Genomic DNA, 16,299 nt, shown 5'->3' with positions numbered 1-16,299 from the left:
ACAAACATCAAAAGAAAATCCTTTTTTATTAAAGGTTATGTCACTTACTTGTTTTTCATGTTTTCGTGTCATCTTCAATGTCTTGTGTTACAGTAAAAATTGATCTGAAAAACAAAGCAGACATCAGCACGCCATTTATGAGTTACTTAAAAGGTCATTATCGCTTTTGCTAGACGTCAGTAAACTGTAGGAAGAGCCACACTCAGGTCTATACATAGCAAAAAAACACGTTTGCAACAGAAATAAGAATGTGTTCATTAAAATGATCCCATTTCCATGCCTTTTTGATTCATGACGGGCAGGTTCTCTGCTTAGCTGTGGCAGAAGCACTGGCTTAGTCCCTTTCTGGGGCTGCTTGTAACATACCTGGCCATCCCCCAGTGCTCATCGTGGCACTGATGCTCTGCACCAAGCTCCCAACAGCTCCATGCATCCAGCATCCACAGCTGACACCCCTTGGCTTATCCTTTGTGAAAATGCAGTGGAGGCAGCACTGCCTGTGCCCTGATGGGTCTGCACGATTACAGCCGAGGTCTGGGAGACACTACAAGGCGGTGCCATCCTTGTTAGCTGAGCTGTGGATGTTTCCTTGGAAAATACACGAAGTTGGCAGAATCAAAAAGCCTCTCTAAGTCGCTTCTTTGAAACAGAAAAGCAGAGACTCTGCATGCATGCTAAAACTCTGGCTAAATTTCACAGCATTTGTGGTTTTAAAATCTCCATGTGGGTAAAGTACATAATTAGACCAAATCCAAAAATCCTGACATTAACTTGCACTTTAAATCCATTCTTTTACTGGAAATCCTGATAAGATCTTAACTACCTCTGCCATTGCACAAAGCAGCCAGCTTGCTCAGGATAGATAACACAGGGAAGATCAAGGCAGATTTATTTAGTGCTGGTTTGCATACACACCTCCTGTGTAAATACAATGGCCATGGGGGAAAGGATTTGCATTTTGCCATTCCCCTTTACCTCTCCCACGTGCCACCCAGTCATCCTCAGGTAACACATCCACTGCCCCCCCCCCCCAGCTACAAAATTGTGCAATTTCCTCATCAGCTTTTAAATGCCAGCTTCCCCTTTCCAAACCAAACACACCCAAAAGCTTCCCTCCTCCTCCTCCTGCACCACCAGAGCACAGCTCCCCTCTGGGAACGCACCGGGCAGGTAAACCTCAACCCAGGGCAGCTGAGCAAAACCCTCTTATTGTGAAAGGTGAACTTGCAGCTTTCTTACACAAACGTCTACTTGTGAATAGGGGAGATACAGGAGGTTTAGGCTTAGCTGTACAGAGCTTGGAAACGCACAAATTATTGCATAATTACGTATTTAGGTGAAGCCCAGCTCAATGCCTCTTAGAAACACACCTAGCTGTCAAAACACAACTCTACCTACGTTAACAAAATACAAACATATGCACACTCAGTTTCCTGGCCTTACAATTTATTTATTTTTTGAAACAAACACATCTTTGTCAGATTTCTGTAGGCTCAGTTATAACCAAAAAAAAAAGGATATTCTCACTCCAAATGTCCATACGTCAGACTTCAGAAAGGGTGCCACCAGCACAGCTCCCATCTCCATAAAGGTGAGGCCACCAGTTTATTTCTGCTCTTTGACTTCTGTAGTTGGAACTTCACTGATAAAAACACAGGGAACCATACTAAAAACTCCCCTTTTTTTTTTTTTTTTTTTTTTTTTTTTTTTTTTTTTTTTTTTTTTTTTTTTCTCCATGGCTTTATGCTTAACTAATCTGCAGGGTGATGGCAACACTCTGGGCAGGAGGTGCAGAAGAGCACCCTGACACTTGCTGGCAGTGCCAAACATGACAAGGGCCCTTCAGGAAAGTAATCAAGTTAGATATTCAGCTATCTGGCATGGCTAAGTGGCACAAAACAGCTGAACCAGGCCACAAGAACTTGGCTCATCATTTATTGTTACGAACACAGAGGTATTGGAGCTTTCCTTCGGCCCACGGCATGGAGAGCACTGTGCAGGCCTCAGGCTGTCACCAGAGGAAGGGCTGCTTCTGCCTGTTACCTAAACCAAATAAAATTAAAAAAATAACTTTTTTTGGGTTCTACCCCTCCCTCCCCCCCCCCCAAAATGTATTTTTTTTTTAAGGCAACTCATTTTTTTCCCAGTTATATATTTTTATTCTGTCAGATTCTGCAGCCTCTTTCTCTTCAGTCTCTTAACTGATTTAAGCAAGTAATTATGCAAGCCCCAAATAGCTCATTCCTGACACTGTTAGTAAATGACTGGGCTGAAATAACACATTGGGTTTTGCCTTCTCCTTCCTAATGACCAAGTCACGGGCTGGTGCTGGTTAGAAAGAAGAGTTTAAAATGCAAACAGCCACTGCAATTCTAAATATTTAATGGCTAAAGTTAGCATTGCACCACCAAAAAAGCTTCCTAAAATATTTAGAACACATCATTTTTTCATCAAGCAATCTGAAAAACTGAATTAGAGGAAGCAGAAGCACACCCTGGTACTTGGCTGTACATGCAGATACGTTGTCTGAGCAGACAAGAACCTACGACAAACCAAGAAACTGGATGCAGAAGGGAAGAAACTTTCTAAGCTGCTGCACTGCAAATATTACCCTTAGCTAATTTAATAGCAAAGATTCTCTTGCTTTAGGAAAGAAATACAAAACCTCATTCACAGCTTTTAAAAATGTGTATATTGGAACAGCAAAATGCATCTTCCATTGCACATGCTACAGGCAGGCTGGCTGCCAACATAGCAACTTCCACTGGGATTAACCTCATCAAGCCCATCAAAGCTGCATTTTTTTTAATTACACTGACTTCAGCAAGTCCAAGATCACCCCAATCACCCTGCAGGCAGTTTAAAACCTACTGAATTAAGTATTTGGTTGGATAGCATGACTGGTATTTTAGGACTTCTTTAGCGTAAGTAGAAGTTGGTGAAGCAGAACAGTCCAACTGTCCGCTTAAGATGTGTCTGGCTACAGAAAAACCCTACCCAAAATACCAGTGATGGAGAGAAGTAGCTTTCAAAAGACAAGCAGAAGATTGCTGGTCTTTTTACTCACAAAAATTCCATGAGCAGAGAAAAGAACCAGTCCTGCAAAAAAAAGAATCAAAAAAGTCAACGGTAGGTATGGTTTTGATAAACATTTGTACTGTGACTGGAAAAAAAAATGTCACTTTGAGTAAGTTTTTCTTCTGTTTCTGATCTACTTTTATTATTATTATTATTACTGCTTAGTTTCATAGACTTAATGTAACACCTGTTCCTATCAGTGCATGTTTTTGACAGCCCTTAATTGCATAACCAAAGAAACTCCCAGGGAACGGCTTCACAACTGCCAACACCAACAACCCAAAAGCGATAAGGTTGGGTAGGATGGTTTGCCTGTAGGAGAAAGGAAAAAAAGAAAAAACACTACACAAACACCAGGAACAAAACAAAACAAGTGCCTCGGTGTTTTTCTTAGGGATAATACCTAAGTACTATTAAGTATTATACATCATGTCGTATATTAGAGTTGCTTTTATATTTTAATATCTAAATTAAAAGAAACTATATTACTGAGGAATACCCTTTCATCTTCCTCCTCTCACAGGAGGAAGTAACTTCTCGCCCACATTCCCAGAATGAAAGATTAAAACTCAAGCAAGAGGCAAAGTAAATGACAGAGCCATGAGACCAGCGCAAACGAAGCCGAGCAAGGGGCACCTGGGGCTCTCAGCCTCGGGAGCTGATTCAGACTGGGGACTGGGGTCTCCAAGCTCATAAGTGAGCACAGCCCTCCCGGCTGCCTCGCTAGCAGCTGTGTTTCATTGCACTGAGGTTTCACCACCAGCCCATTGCTAGGTAGTGGCACAGGCAGCACGTTTGTCTGCTCTGGGATTGCCCGGTAATGGCACGTAGCCAGTGTTGATCTTCAGCTCAAGAACTACCCATCCATCCATCCACTCAGCCACCCACCTTTGGTTATCTCTAAAAATACAGCTAAATATCCGCCCTCAAGCTTTAGGAGGGAAGAGTGATTTATTTTTAGGCCTTGGTCATGACCGAAAGTCCTATCCAATTGCAGGCAAAGTCCTCAGCTGCACTTCCAAGGTTGTTCTGTCACCAGTATCAAATGAAACTTGCTTTCAAGGCTTCAGGTGACCAAGAGAGAGATCACAATTAAATCCTTAAATGCATAAAGATCTTTCCCACATTTTAGGTCTTGTTCCCAAAAGGTATGTCATCCATCTGGATTTGTAAGGAAAATAAACATGCAGGTGATGGGGGAAAGAAAGGGAAAGACATGAAGAATAGAGCTGTAATAAAGAAAGATGCTAGCTCTGGAGAGTTTATCAGTAACCGTAATAAACTGAAATACTTCCATGCTAAAGTGTAAGTAGCACTTAGGCTTAGAATAGGATAATGCAGATTTCTCCTGGGGAGAATGGGCTGGATTTGCAGAAGACTCAGCCATATAGAAATGACCATATCGAAGAAGGTTGCTATAGCTGTTTCAGATTAAAGGATAACAAGCAGCAGAAAGCAACATTAACCTGTTTATAGAACAAATATAACAACAGCTATACTGTATTTACCAACTGAAATGTCCTCCTAGTCCAGCAGCAACTTAGTTGGTGACTTGTGGTGGAGCCTCAGAGGATAAGAAAAAGAAACTTTTGACTGCTTATTTCCTAGTTTTGGAGAAAATATTCTGAAAACTGTGTGAAGGTAGCATATGCTAATACATAAAAAAGTAACATTTTGTGATGGCCACATCATTGCATAGCCTGGCATTTACAGGATTTGAGTACAAGGTCATCATCATCACAGAACTACTGCTCTCATTGATGGGAATCAGCAACACACATCAGAAGTACAAACATTTCTGGAAGAGCAGGGGGCTCCATTTTCAGAGCACGAGTGTGCATCAGTAAAGCACCACAAGTCGTATCAGCTGAAAACCCCAGCCCCGGACTAGCCCTTTGCTCCAGACCGAACTGGATGGTTCACAGCCAAAGTGCTGCGGGAGCCCAGGAGGGATACAAGCTATGGACAGGCAGCAGTGGCTCTGGTCATGGGCTGAAGTTAGCAATCTCAGCACACCTAGCAAGGCAGCCCAGCTGACATGCAAAACCATCCAGCCATAAAACAGCTATCTTCATTTTTCAGCACTGTCACGTTGGCATTTTTTAGCTTTTAAGTGTGTTACAAGAGGCAGGTGTGCCCACCACCAGCACCCTGTGTTGCAGCCAGTTTCACCTCCTCTGCATCCTACTCTAAAGCTGTTCCCCGGGTACTCAGGCTAACCCAGAGTGAGCAGACACCCTCTAGCTCACCTGGTCCAGCCAGTTTAATACCTGGGGTCAATCTGACAACATTCAGGTGAGGAGTCATGAGCTCTCCTCTGCACAAAGTGCATACACAGGAGGGTGAAGACCGTAACCTTGGGTTGTTCAGGTCATGGCACATCCTTCTTCCTTTCATAAACCATGCTAGTTACCTGCTTCACCATCCTCCTGCAAACCACTGTTAAAGGTCTGCTTGTTAGAAGTGAAAAACGTATGAAAAACATAAGCATTTTATTTTAATTCTGCACAGCGCTCAGATGTCTGCAGACTGCTTAGCAATGTCCACAAAAATTCAATACCCCTCCAGCAAATCCAACTCATGTCCCAGGCTAAAAGTACCCACTGCACTAGTGTGGCACCACAGAAGCAGCAGTCACTTCATTGCTGAGCAGGACACACGGACATCATCTAAAGAGCTTTTAAAAGATCAAGAGCTTTCCGAATCACCAGCAGAATTTGTAGGCCTTCCCTCCAACCACAACACTATAAAAATACGCACTTCCAAAAATCATGCCTTTGTGGCTGTGCTTCAAATTCTGACCTCCAGCTGTCACTGTCAAGACGCTTAGTTAACTGGTCTTCCCCTACAGGATTTCACTCCATTTGGTTGCTCGTTTACGGCCACCAGGTAGAAGACAACTCCTCTTTAAATACTATGCTGCCATTTTCTCTGTTGTGCTGCAATCTTCCCAGCTCTTAAGACCTGTTTAATCCAGAGAATGAATTTGATCCATTTAAAAAAACAATTATGAAAGAAATTTTCATTCATTCAGGAGAAACTTGAGAATCAAGTAATTAGCCAAATGTACCAATTTCCCCTTCACCCTCCACAATAAATACACAACGTGGATTACAGTGTCAGGTGTAGGTCACCGATATCCAGTTTCTGTAATATTATAGCACACTTTGAACTGCATGAGCTTAATAACATACTGCTGGACAGCAAAATGACTCACACGTCAAGCCTCTTTGGAGCTTCTAAGAGCTTAAAGATAAACAAGGAAGAAGTACCAAGAAAAGCATTCACAGTACATGGAGGCATTGGGTTTCTTCACTCTCCTATTCCTATTAGTCTCTAATTGCAGACGTATTATTGCAGCTCACCCAAAGGACTTCACACATATTCTGCAGCTTCAGTGGGTTGCTGATCCCAGAACAAGTTTTACATCGTTTTTCTCCCATTAGAAAATACTGATAAGGATAACTCTGGCAGATTCAGATTTAGGCAATGACTAGAGAGGGGAAATTGTGGGGAAAGACCTTGACAGGACAGTATGTGCCAGTCTTCATCTCGGTAACTAGTTATTACTCAGGGCTGATGTTTGTCACGATTTCCAGAAACTGTGTGGGGACTGCTCAAAATTCTCCTTCAGCTCAGACTCCTGTGCTCTCTGGGCAGCATATCAAGCTGGTCTGCCACGTTGGCCTACCTTTGTAACTCTTCCCAAAGATATGGGAAGTGTGTAGTAAGTAGTGTGTAATAAAAAGCTTAAACTACACTACATGATTCTGCAGCGTGACAAATAGTAGGGTTTGTTGCTGGGGTGTTTTCAGACTGCCAGTCATAGATGAGGCAGTCCGAATAGAAGTGTCGGTGACCTTCAGGATAAATTCTTAATAAATATCCTTGCTTTAGGGAACTTTGCATATCCCTTTTCTACAAACTAAGAAAAACTGATAGATGCTGAAATATCAGGACTCCAGAACACTGATTAAAATTGTCTCTCGTAAAATCTTAAATGCTGCTTCTGGAAAAGGGTCTCTGTTCAGAGAATGTATGGTTTGCTTCCTTCCAGAACTTCATGTTTCTTATAGGAATTAAATATTTTATATCATCAAAGCAAATTAAACTACCCTAAAAATATCATCTTCCCCAAGGTATCACTCTGTAATAGCTAAGTTTTACTTACCAAAGGAAAGATGGGTTGATAGAAGCTTTACTGCTGAATAAGCACAACAGAAATCAGCAAACACAACAAAGGCTTATTGCAACATTTCTTTTTGTCTCAGAAATGCAAATGCTGACATCACCTGACCCTTTATTTCCTGACTCACTCCTTGTAACATTTTGAATGTCACGTGGCAGAAATTTCTCATTTTTGCTTATTTTAAATGCTTTTAACTTATCATATGATTTTTCTCTACTGTCAAGCTCTCTTGCTGCTTAAATTGCTGATAGATATCACAACATGTCTTGTGTTGGCTTTCTTCCTGCTGGGGATTTCCTTATTCTAACAAAACCGTTATTTTTGTGAAGCACAACCTGGTCACATGTAGGAAGTGGTGGTGTTTGTTCTTGTCCCTAAAGAAGAAAGTGAAGCACAAGTGACAGTCCTGGTTGCAACCACAGCATAAAAACTACCAATCTAATCATGTGCACCTGGTGAGATGGACGTGTGAGAGCACAGATAGAGTCAAAAATAAAATTATCAGTTAAGTAATTATTCCCCAAGACAAATCAATCCTGAACAGTCTCAATAACTGCAGCTCAAAGCAGCGGGGAAGATACATACTCAGCCAATATAGCAAGTTCACCAAGCATTTTGATCAGGTCTGTTCAAAATGCTGTGTTTCTTAGGTCTTTAAGATGACCGAGCCCTTAAGAGATCATTACAATGATCCATCTGGATGTCCTACATGTGAGCAGTCCCTAACACAGGGGCAACTCATGCACGCTCTCTTCCACTGAAGAGCTCATCAGGATGGTCCATCACTACTGCAAAAATTTAGTTGTGTTGCATCCGTGTTGCTGCACTCGTACATTGCACTAGTTTGTCAGCTAGATTTACTCATAGTTAACTATTTAATAACATATTGAAGGTGAATTCAGCTGGGCAGCTTGCTTGTTGAACAGGCTTTGTTCTCTATCTCTAACTCTGTTAGCCTTTTGCTGCATGAAAACTATGTTTTGGAAGCAAATAGCTTTTAAATAATTTTACTCATTACTGAAGCAGACAGTTCTGAGGAGCAAACAGCATTTGGCAGGACAAGTTATTCATGAGAATGCCCGATAAAAAAGAAATTCAGACTGAAAATCAGTGATTCATCCATTACCACTGGATTTTCTGCTTTTCATTTCTACGTGCCTACTAAATATTACTATGTCATTTGGGGTACATTCACCTCAATTACAGTTCTTACCACTGTTACACTATGACCTCACAAGGTTGGCATCAGCCCCTGGCCAACTATCAGCATAGGAAGAAGTCTTCTAGTATGGGAAACTCCTTGCAGGAGCTAAGAGAGAAGAACAGGAGAAATGACAAACACAGATAACACGGTTATTACACCCATTCAACTCTGCAATCAGTCCTGTTTGCATATATGGCCAGATTTCCCTCTGTGGATGGAAAAAGGTCTCTTAAACTGGAACAACAGTGTCAATTTACATAATCACACCTTTAGTTAAATAAGCTGTAGCCTGGTTTGTGCGTTTGGACATATCTGAAGTCCCAGTTCATGGTCTTACTGGCAAATCCTCAATAAGCATCCGTCTGGTGGCTGCTAGCAGTTGCCAACACCCATGAGCTCCTCCCCAGCTCTGCTGCCCCGAAGAAAGGTGAGGATGCTGTGGGAACAATGGCTTCAGCTCAGGGTCACTGTTTAAACACACATCTCAAAACCGAACAGCAACCAAAGCAACTCAGCTACAGAAAGGTCCAAAACGGGCAGCAGCAGCCACACGTCTGCTGTAGATGGAAAAGAGTAGAGGAATCCTCTTTGGATGAGGGGGTATCCATCCTAACCCATCACCACCAGAAGCTTTCCTGAATAACTGATGCAATCAGGCTGCTATGGCTAACAGCCATGGAAATAACAGCACTCCTCAGAATTAAACTTTGCTAAAAATCCAGTCAATGGGTATCAGATACACCGAAACCCGTTATCATTTTCCACACTGCCTGCAGACTCACAGCTCAGATGGTTAGGGCAAGCCGGTCAGCACCCAGGTTATAACTACGGAAGGTCTGGTGATCCTCGGTTGGTCAAAATAATTCTGCTATGTCCAGAAACATGCTAGTGGTCATCATTGTCATCATTTAAGAACATTGGCAAGAGAGTGCTATAAGCAGAGGCAGGATCTTTTATGAGAGGTTGGACATATACCCGGAGAAACAGAACAAATAAATAAACTCCTGGTTTCATAGTCAGTTAAACTGCTGGGATTGTAAATGCCAAAGCTGCATTTTTTCCAAGCAGACTTGTTAGTAGAATAAAAAATATTTAACCCAAAAAGCTTGCCTTGGATAAGGAGTTCCCCAGCTCTGAAGAGCCTGGAGAACATGGAAGAATCAATTTTGAAACCATGTAAAACCATTGCTTTTACCCATATACTATAGTGTAACACATTGAGAGGGCTAGCTGCTCTCTTCCTCGCCAGCAGGCCAAAGAGATCTTCCTTCCAAATCCACCTGTGATTACTAGTGAAACAGCAGTCAGAAGGTTAGTCAGAAGGCTTAGTTTCTGTGCAAGGATTTGTGTCAAGCAGTTCTCCATTAAATCCCCCAAAGGGGCATTTTGGCTATAAAACCTGTGACTCTTGGATCTTACTGCCTCAAACCACTGTCACAGTCTGGGAGGTGGAAGGACCACGTAAGCCAGCCACCCGGTTGCTTTCCCCATCATCTTCACGGCAGCCCCCACCTTTACAGATGGGAGACAAGGGGCTTTGATCTTACCCCGAGTTTCCCCTCCTGGCTGCCCACCAGCCCTGCTGATTCAGCCCCACACAGCTACGCAGCGACCAGTCCTCACTGTGACCCACCAAATGTAAGGAAGCCTTAAATCCTCAGGCAGCAGAACAACTTGTGTCCCAGTCATCACATGCAGGCCTTAATATTTCACATCTGGATACACATCAGGGCACTTTGGGCTGTGCTCCTCCACACCACGAGAGATGAGGCTATCTGGCTGTTCTCAGTGTGAGTATGATCGCAATGACACCGCACACTGATGGGACTGTTTATATGTGTGGATGCCCAGTGTGTCACGGGCTCTGGTATTACCAGAATGCTCCACAGCACACGAGGCCCACAGCTACGTATTTCGTAGCTATTTCCCTTCTCCCTGTAAACAAACCCTAGCACGCAACTTCTAGCCTTGCTTCTGAATGCCTCCTGAGTAGAATTTAATTTCTTCTGGGAAGAAGCACACCGCTCCTGGGGAAACAAAGCCTAACCCTCTAGGAAGGCGGCTGAAGATCTCGTCAAACGGGTACCAAAGTCATGACTAACCCAAACCCACACGGCCCCATTATGCAATTAAAATGGCGAGGCTAATGGAGTGCCCCGAGTTATAACCCTGTGACTGCTGCGGCAAGGTAGGCCAGCAGCTAGGCCCCGGGGGAAAGGAGGGGCAGGAACGTGAACGCCAGGAGCCTGCTGACAGGAGGGTCAGGGTGTGCTGCTCCTCCTCGTCTCGGCAGCAAAATGGAGGCTTTGTTGTAGGAAGGAGAAAGGCACCTGTTCTGCCATGAAGTACAAAATACCTCTGAGTGAGTGTGTCTTGCAAGACAACTCTCCGGCAGAGAAGAAAGGGAGAGCGAGGAGTAATTTTCTCAAGCCACAAGACCTTTAAACACCAGGGAACGGGAATTTCTTCATACCACTCGGCACAAAAAGCCAACGCCAAAAGCAAACTGCATTCTCTTTCTAAATACAACAGTTGCAGTAACAAAATCATTCTTAGCTTATTTGTTCTTAAACAAATGAAACTAGTCAACTTGCACCCTGCCGAAGCACTCTGTGGCAATCCATCGTGTCAGTCACAAACACTGCTTTCACAAAGTTATTGGAGCAAAAAGAAATGCCTTTCAAAGTGATTGAGCCCTTCCTCTTGGGCCAGACCCACAGGGTCATGCTGAGTAAAGGTCTGAGCAAGGTTCAGGTCTACCGATGAATGTACCTCTCCTGGGTCACGTCCTGAGGGAGGCATCTGAAATAACCTGTGCTGAAGGGCCAGCAGCCAGCAAACCCTGCCAGCCCACAGACACCAACCTGCATGACACCAACCCCAAGACAAAACCTGTTCAAAGACAGGCTTTTGGTAGAAGAGAACAAGCAAGGATTGATATTATTTACACAACCATCCCCCAAGTAGTGAAGGAGTGCATAGAGCTGGAAGCGAGCACAGTGTAAGCAAAGAGGTTGGCAGACAGAGCACGGGCTACTGGCTTCTTTAGCACACACTCTGTGGAGAACATGACCAGCAAAGGCCAAGAGGAAATTGCTTTCTGGGACTAGAAAACCTCCTCTGGGACCAGAAACCCTTCAGGCACTTAAGGTTTCTGTGAAGACTTACCACTAATTAGACCTCAAGAAGAGAAATATCATTTTGAAGTTCTCTAAGTTGAATGAGAATCATTCAAGTAACATGGTGGGAAGTACAGGACCGTTTGCAATGTTTTTCTTGTATTTTGTTCTCTTAAGTCTCCCAACAATCCCCCTGTCCTGCAGAAACCCAGACAAGTAGGATTTGGATACCTAAATATATGTATATATATAATATAGTGTTCAGTGTCTTTGTGGATGCTCACTAGATATTGTACTTACTCTTCAGCTGCTGCCCAAGAAAAAGGTGGACCAGCTGCTGGTCAAGTGTCATGACACCAGCCTCATACAGACATCTGGGTCCCCCTGGACAGCCCCTGAATGGCCCCAGTCACCTGTGTCAAGGCAATGTGGTGCCACGTGCATGAAGATCCCTACACACTGCAGCCTCTCCCACCACGAGGCTCAGTCTCTGTGCTTGGACTGTCGCAGGGGGTCTTGGCTCTGAGGTCTCTCTGCAGTCCCTCCTCTTGTTCTTCCCCTCCTGCAGGGGCTTGACTTCAAAAGCCCAAAGAGCCGCTGACCACGGCTGTGAACATGTTGGAGCTTCTGCTGAGGAGCAGAGCATGGTGACAGCCTTTGTGCTCAAGTGCTGTGACCACTCATGCAGACACTACCGAGATGACAAGCTTTTATTTTTGCTTCCCTGTTTCCCAATGTCTCTCTGTATGCAAATCGTGAATGTTTCATAACCATATAAATTAATCAAGGGGGTGGTTTGTTTTTTTTTTTGTTCCAAGCCGGGGAAAGCTCATTAAAAGCATTTCTATTCTTAAACACTGTGCAGATTTAGCAAGTAATATTACAAATACACAGGCCCGGTGCCAAATAGCATGCATCATACTTGTACATGTAGTTCTCTTTAACTATGTTTTTGTTTGTTTGTTTTTAAGAACAAGCAAATACAGCATGATTTGCTGCTCTACCCCAAGAGTTATTCCGCCAACAAGTCAGAAAATTCTTAGAGGACACAAAGCTGTGCTTTCCTCTTAGTATTTTTAGTAACAGAAAAATAAAACAAGTTGCTGAGTTAGTTTCTTTAGATAATAAAAAGATACAAAATGTCTAACAAGCGGAAAAATAATCACAATATCCTAAATTAACCAGATCCTGCATTTATCTGTTTACAAAAAACAAAAGCCTATGCATTCTACGCACCACATGCATGGAAGTAAGATCCATGTGATACATTGCAGAGACATGATGCACTGCATTTGTCACCTTTCCTATCCTACCTGTCAACTCCCAGGAGGCAAGGAAAGCTTCCTCCAGCAGTCCGTGCTGCTGAGCAGATGCTCAGTGCCTTCTTTGGGATTAAATTTTAAAAATAACAAAACAAAACACCATCACCACCAAAAAAAAAGAAAAACACACACACACACAAAATGCCAGAGAAGTGTTTCCTTCTTTCATATGAATAAATTATAAAACCGAATTATAAAAGCAAAGGTTTCAGTTGCCTGAAATTATGGTAATGGGGAAAAGTACTGAGCAAAAATTGACTGAAATGGGGCTGCAAGCATGATTCAGCTCTTTCCTGTCAGAAGTGCCCGACTTTTATACCAATGCTCTTGACAGGAATGTTTTATTGCACACGATAAGAGGAATAGCAGAATAACAGGTGAAGCAAGCATATTTGGCAGGGCAGGTGCAGCCCTTGGGTGAGCAGGAATGATGCTGTGTGCAGGGGGAATAGGCAGCAGGGGAAAGGAGGGAAGCAGCAAGAAGTGCTGCAGGGTTGCTCAGCTGGGAACAGGACGCAGGAAACTTCAAAGCAGCACCTGCCATGATCCTCTCTGGGTAGGAAAAGCTGTTTTTTAAGAGTGTCACGTGCAGCAGCAGCATGAGCTGTGTAGAAGTGTCTAGGAACGTCACCTTTGCCCTTACTATGATCTGGTCCTCACCCACACAGTGCTACTACCTTACACCATGTCACCGGTCCCTGCTGGATGGTGACAGTTCTCCAAGAGCATTCACATCACGTTTTTATCAGCTGATGATTCAGTGCTCCATCCCTTCCCGTGCCTGAGAAATATTCTGTTTGAGCAAACAGCCAAGAGGTTTTTGCTCTATACCGCACATTGCTTCAGAAAGGAGACCCCAGAGCGCTCGGAGCCTGCAGCTGAGCACTGCTCTGCTGGTTTCAGACCCCAGCACTGCCCCTGTGCTGCAAGTGGATGTACAGAGCTGTGTCCAGGTGCTGCCTTGAGAAGAGCTGCTCTTCATTAGCTAACATGGAAACGCACAACTGAAAACAACTTCTAAGTGTATGAAAGGTCAAAGAGAGAGGCCTTGAAGAGTAAGGGCAATGTTTACCCAGCTCTGCCTGCGAGGCAGGGAATGGGGGAAAAACAGAACCTGAAGGGCTGCCGGGATGGGATCCAGGCAACGTTTCATCAAACACTGTGGTGGTTCTGCTGCAGCTTTCTACCGGGCTAACCCTGACTGACTGAAGCATAAGCACATCTTTAAAGAGAAAAATGAGAAAAAGAAAAATGCAGCATGGAAATCAATTACTATCTTATGGAGCTGTAAGAATTATTGCGGCAGGTTCTGTCACAAAACACCTGAGTTTAGGAAGGAGTATCTGCTAGCTGGCAAATATTGTTTTTCAGTGGTGAAGAGGCATTAATCATTAATTCCAGCAGCCCAGCAAATAACTGCAGTTAGGCCATATAAACAGACATAAATGAAATAGGAGCTATGACACCCATGTAATTTATAATGGGTTTTCCACTTGTCTGAACATCAAGAGGTATCTTATTAAACAAATATTTTTTTTGGTCTATGTTTAAAGTCTGTTGTTTTCCTTTTATTTCATAAATTCTTTGGGACCAATGACTGCCTGTTTGCCTGTGTCTGTGCCGCTTCTACCACAGGGCACAAGTAAATAAATAAGGCTTCTAGGTGCTACTTTCTTCTAATTACAGTAGAGCATCATAGAGGTTATGTTGTTAGTACTTTAGTAATAATATTTGCAGAACATATTTCTGCTTTAAAAAAAAAAAAAAAAAAGGAAGCATTTTATTTCTGCAAATAAAATTTTGAGTCATAGTAGTCTATAATAAAGCTCACATATACTACAAGCCCTTAGAAGTATGTTCATACAAGTACGATACACCGATATAAGATCTTCTAATTGAAATTAATTAAAGATAAATCCTGCATAGACTAGGAATAAAATATCCATGATATGCAACATGCTTCTGGATTTCAAATCACAAGTGTTACTCTCATCTTCTGCACCTAGAAGACACCAGTATTTCAGTTTTTCTGCGGCATGGTGTGTTCAGCTTGGGTCACTCAGGCTTTTCCTGCATTACTTTCGGTTTCAGTTTCCCCCCACAGGTACAGGAAGAATGTCCCCTCTACCCCGAGGTCCTGTCCATCTGACACACAAGTGGCAGACACAAACCCAGGCCACTGCTCCCCTCCCGCGATGTCCAAGGAAGGGATCAGACATGGGGCGAGCGGGGACGTGGCCGTGGGCCAGGCGGGGATCCCGAGCACGGGCCAGACCCTAACCCTCCATGGTGCCACTCTGTGCTCTGTGTGCCATCAGAATTTGGCAGCACAGCCCCAGCACGGTCCCACAGCAGAAGTGTCACACAGCTGGGGGGCTGTGAGGATGCCGGGCCAGCTCGGCGGGTGCGGGACGAGAAGCGAGGAAGCAGCCACCCATCCCTCCATGCCTCCATCCGCAGGTCACCGTGCCCAGCTCCGCTGCCTGCCCATGGCAGAAGCCAGCAGCACAAAAGCTGCTGTTGGCACCTCCTTCCTTTTACAGGTTTTATGATGTTTTAAGCATATCACCACCAGCTCGCTTCCCACGCTCCCCCAAATCCTCAGCGCTTTCGGCAGCACGCGATGAGGAGTAAAAACAAGGCCGTCTCCGGATTAACACAAAGAGAAATACGATGCATGAAAAATTCATTATAATGCATTATAATGCATTAATACGTATACATACAGCATATATTTATGTAACACGTAATTCCGTGCACAGAGTATCTGTATGACACAGCGCCCAGCTGCCCGGCGCTGCACCCTCACCTCGGGGCGCAGCGAACCCCCCCCCCCCCCCCCCCGCCAGCAAGCCTCGGTAACGCACCCTGGGTCTGTCTGTCCGTCGGTCTGTCGGTCTGTCCGTCAGCCTGTCGGTCTGTCTGTCTGTCTGTCTGTCCGTGTGTCCGTCTTCACAGCCACCGCAGCCGGAGCCGCCCCTAGGCCGGGCGGTGCCTGGCACGTCAGCGGCACCGGGGCCCGGCCCCCGGCCCTGTCCCTGTCCCCGCCCGGCCGCCGCCGTCACCTGGGGCCCGTCCCCTCGGCAGGAGGCAGGGACGGGGACACCCGCCCCGAAAATGAGCGAAAAAAAGGTAAAATTGGGACCGCCGGGGAGCTCCCTGCGCAGGCGTGGAGAGGGGGCCTGCGGGAGCTGGGCTGCGGCGTGGGGCGCGCAAAGAAAGGTGCTCTGGGGGCCTTTTAGCTAAGGGGTTAAAAGTGATGGTAATTAGGACAGATAAACCCAATTTTATACACACACACACACATATATATATATACATCTTTTTGAGGAGGAATGAAGTCTCTCCTGAATGTTTATTCCCTCAGGAAATCAAAATATCAATCAT

General features: G+C 44.4%; 1 protein-coding gene across 2 annotated transcripts in view; it reads right to left on the bottom strand.

The window, feature by feature from the left end:
- Positions 1 to 15,881, bottom strand: part of SNX10 (sorting nexin 10) — a 38,594-nt gene extending 22,713 nt beyond the window's left edge. Inside the window, exons 1-2 of one of the 2 annotated variants that reach the window (XM_082752795.1) lie at positions 15,780 to 15,881; positions 49 to 104 (exon numbers count right to left, since the gene is read on the bottom strand). In XM_082752795.1, coding sequence (XP_082608921.1) covers positions 49 to 72 — 24 coding nt within the window. In that variant the 5' untranslated portion in view covers positions 73 to 104; positions 15,780 to 15,881. Of the gene's footprint in view, positions 1 to 48; positions 105 to 1,527; positions 1,654 to 15,779 lie in introns of those variants that run through there. The other variant, XM_082752796.1, reaches the window with a different exon arrangement.
- Between the last annotated feature and the right edge of the window lie 418 nt (positions 15,882 to 16,299).

This window comes from Aythya marila, assembly GCF_965140915.1.
Source record: "Aythya marila genome assembly, chromosome: 2".
In the NCBI taxonomy this organism is placed as follows: domain Eukaryota; kingdom Metazoa; phylum Chordata; class Aves; order Anseriformes; family Anatidae; genus Aythya; species Aythya marila.
The sequence above is the reverse complement of the archived record's forward strand: the minus strand, read 5'-3'. Positions and strand labels throughout refer to the sequence as shown.